At 57.6% G+C, this 2,767-nt stretch overlaps 1 protein-coding gene across 1 annotated transcript in view; it reads right to left on the minus strand.

The window, feature by feature from the left end:
- The window catches only part of Smim24 (small integral membrane protein 24), a 7,161-nt gene extending 5,865 nt beyond the window's left edge, over positions 1-1,296 (minus strand). The window contains exons 1-3 of the mRNA XM_028771792.1: positions 1,166-1,296; positions 460-571; positions 201-263 (exon numbers count right to left, since the gene is read on the minus strand). Coding sequence (XP_028627625.1) covers positions 201-263; positions 460-571; positions 1,166-1,232 — 242 coding nt within the window. The 5' untranslated portion in view covers positions 1,233-1,296. The remainder of the gene's footprint in view (positions 1-200; positions 264-459; positions 572-1,165) is intronic.
- Positions 1,297-2,767: the final 1,471 nt, after the last annotated feature.

The following is a 2,767-nucleotide window of genomic DNA, read 5'->3' on the forward strand; positions in this document are numbered from 1 at the left end:
CTGTTCTCTCCTCCTCAGCACTTCCTTCCTCAGGACCCTGTACTTCCAGCTGCCTGCTCCAACTCTTCCCACCTCTATCCCTCTTCCAGATCCAGAATCTGCATCAGAGATTCCGGCACAGAGACCCTCTGCTAGGCACTGTCCCCTCTCCCAAGCTGGGCCTCCCAGGACTGACTGGGGGTAATTCACCCAAGGGGTACCTTGGCTTCGAGTTCTCGTTCATAATGTGATCCATTCTGAATGTAGCCTCTTCATCGGCTGCTCTGCACACATAGAAAGAAAGACTGATACAAGAGCTGTTCTCTGCCTCAGTATCCCCAACTGAGATCATGAATCCAAGAATCAAAAGGGATCAACAGGGCAGCGAAGCAAGCTGACCTCCAGGCTGACCCCGGGAGGGAGCACCGGAGGGCAGGGAGGCCACAGGAGGCCTTGGGTGGGGCAGGGGCAGGTCCTCACCTGCCTTTGGAACACCAGACACGATTGACCAGCAGGAGGACGAAGACGATAAACAGGAAGCCCACCACGGCAGCCAGGCCCACCAGCCAGGGCTTCAGGCGGCGCTCTGAGGCTGCGAAGGACAGGACAAGTCAGACAAGAACGAAGGGTCTACAGGGAGAAGAGGAGCCTGCAGAGGAGTGGGTTCTGCTGGAGGAAACAGAAGGGTCTGTGGGGAGAGGAGGGGTCTGCGAGAGAGAGGGAGGGCTTTAATGGAAAGGGGCGGGTCCTACAGGGCGGGGCTTAGAAAAAGGGTAAAGAGGCGGGACTCGGGAAGAATGTCCACTAACAGGAGCTGCCAGGGCTCATGGGGCGGGGTTGTGAAGAAGGCCCAGGCCTCCCAGAGAAGCTGGGCTCCTAGAGGGTGAGGCGCTCAGAGAACATAGTTAAGGGAGTGGGATGGAGGCTTTCAGAGGGTCCTTGAAGGAGCTCAGAGGACCAGCCGGAACAGGGCAGTGGCTTCAGCTGACAGCGTTGAGAGACAGGAGAGAAGGTAGCAGATAGGAGCGGTCATTGGAGAGTACTCATCCCCACCCGTGCCCTCCACGCTTCCTCTTTCCCTGCACATTCCTTGACTCAGTTTCTCCTAATGGGAAACGAGACGTTGCAGAGCCCCTACCCCAGATCCAAATACCCACCCAGCGCGGCCTCGGCACCCCAGTCCTACCCTGCTGGGCCTCAGCGGGTGTCAGGAGCAGTGCAGCCAGCAGCAGCAGCCTGCCCAGGGTGTCCATGACCAGCGGGCTGGATACAGGTCGACCTTCAGCTGCGGTGTGAGCTGCGCAGAGCTCGGGTGGGGTTAAGACAGGGCGGTTGGGCGGGCCGGGGTGGGGAAGCTGGCTCCTGTGGCCCAGCCTCCCGTGCCTGCAGGGCATCAGACCCCGGCAGCCTCAGAGGTCAGAGTCTGCAGCTAGTTTAATATTAACCTAAACTGTCCCTTCCTGGAGACCAGCAGCCCCAGTGACAGCCAGCCCCAGGTGACAGGTCCTGAGCATCCTCTGCAAGAAGCCAGGCTACATAGATGTGGCATCCACGCCTTCACGTGCACACAACAAAGTGTGGCAGTCAGGCTTGGTGGCTGGGACAAGCTTGGCAGCTTTGTGTTTGGTTTGGTAAGTCAGCGCAGCAGGGTTGGCAGCTCTGTGAGCACCAGGCTTGGGGGGGGGGCACCAGGCTCCCAGAAGGGGGACCCTCAATGCAATGGGAGAGCCACCTGCCTGCAGAGCATCTAGACACCTCAATAAACACAGACAAGGCACAGGCTTCTGCCCTCAACCTTGGGCCTCAAGCTGATAAGATATCAAGCCCCACCTGGGCAAAGGAGGACCCCACCCAGAGGGATCACGGTGCAGCCACAGCCTGTGCACGTGAAAGAGACAGTAAGGAAATAGGCATTGATGTCCTCATATGCCTGTCATTCCCACACACCAAAAGCCAGAGGCAGGAGGATGACTACGTCTAGGCCTAGCCTGGGCTCCAGAGCAAGACACTGTCTCCGATATAAAAACGTGGGCTGGGGCTACAGCTCAGAGGAGGGACAGTCTCCCAGCATGCCGGAGGCCCTGAGTTCCATCCCCAGCACCCCAGAAACTAGGTGGGATGACCCATGCCGGTCACTCAGAGAGATGCTCCTGCCTCTGCCTCCTGAGTGTTGGGATTAAAGATGCCACCAGGAAGCCAACCAGGCATGCCTATCAAGTTCCTGCTGCGTACTCATGGAGTCCAGTGCTGAGAGGTCTCAGCCCAGGTGGGATGCCAGGGGCCCAGACTGACAGGCCTGCGAGCTGAGGTGGGGAGGCCCTGTGGAGGGGACCTACCCCACATGGCTCCTTTGCTCTACAGCCCAGTCTGGGCTAGAATGTGTCATCCTCCTGAATGCTGAGGATGACAAACCACTAATCCTTGGTTATTCCATGCTGTATGTGACAAGTTCTCTGAGCTGAGGCCTCCACCCAGACGTTGCTCAGTGGCCTGCCTCAGTTTCCAGTCTGTGCTACTGGGCTCATCGACAGCACCCAGAAGGGTGTTGTGGGAGTGTGTGGGACAGGGCTGAGACAAGGAGGTCACAGGCACAGGGTAGTCAGATAAGCTTTTAATTTGTACATGAATTTGGCCTCACTTGTTTCTCCTCTCAGCAAACACCTGATGCAAAAGGAGTCTGTGTGGGGAATTAGCCATAGTGGAAAATGTTGCAGGCAGGACAGCCAGGGCAGTTACACAGAGAAGGAAGGAAGGAAGGAAGGAAGGAAGGAAGGAAGGAAGGAAGGAA

This window comes from Grammomys surdaster, unplaced genomic scaffold, assembly GCF_004785775.1.
Source record: "Grammomys surdaster isolate TR1022 unplaced genomic scaffold, NIH_TR_1.0 209, whole genome shotgun sequence".
Classification (NCBI taxonomy): domain Eukaryota; kingdom Metazoa; phylum Chordata; class Mammalia; order Rodentia; family Muridae; genus Grammomys; species Grammomys surdaster.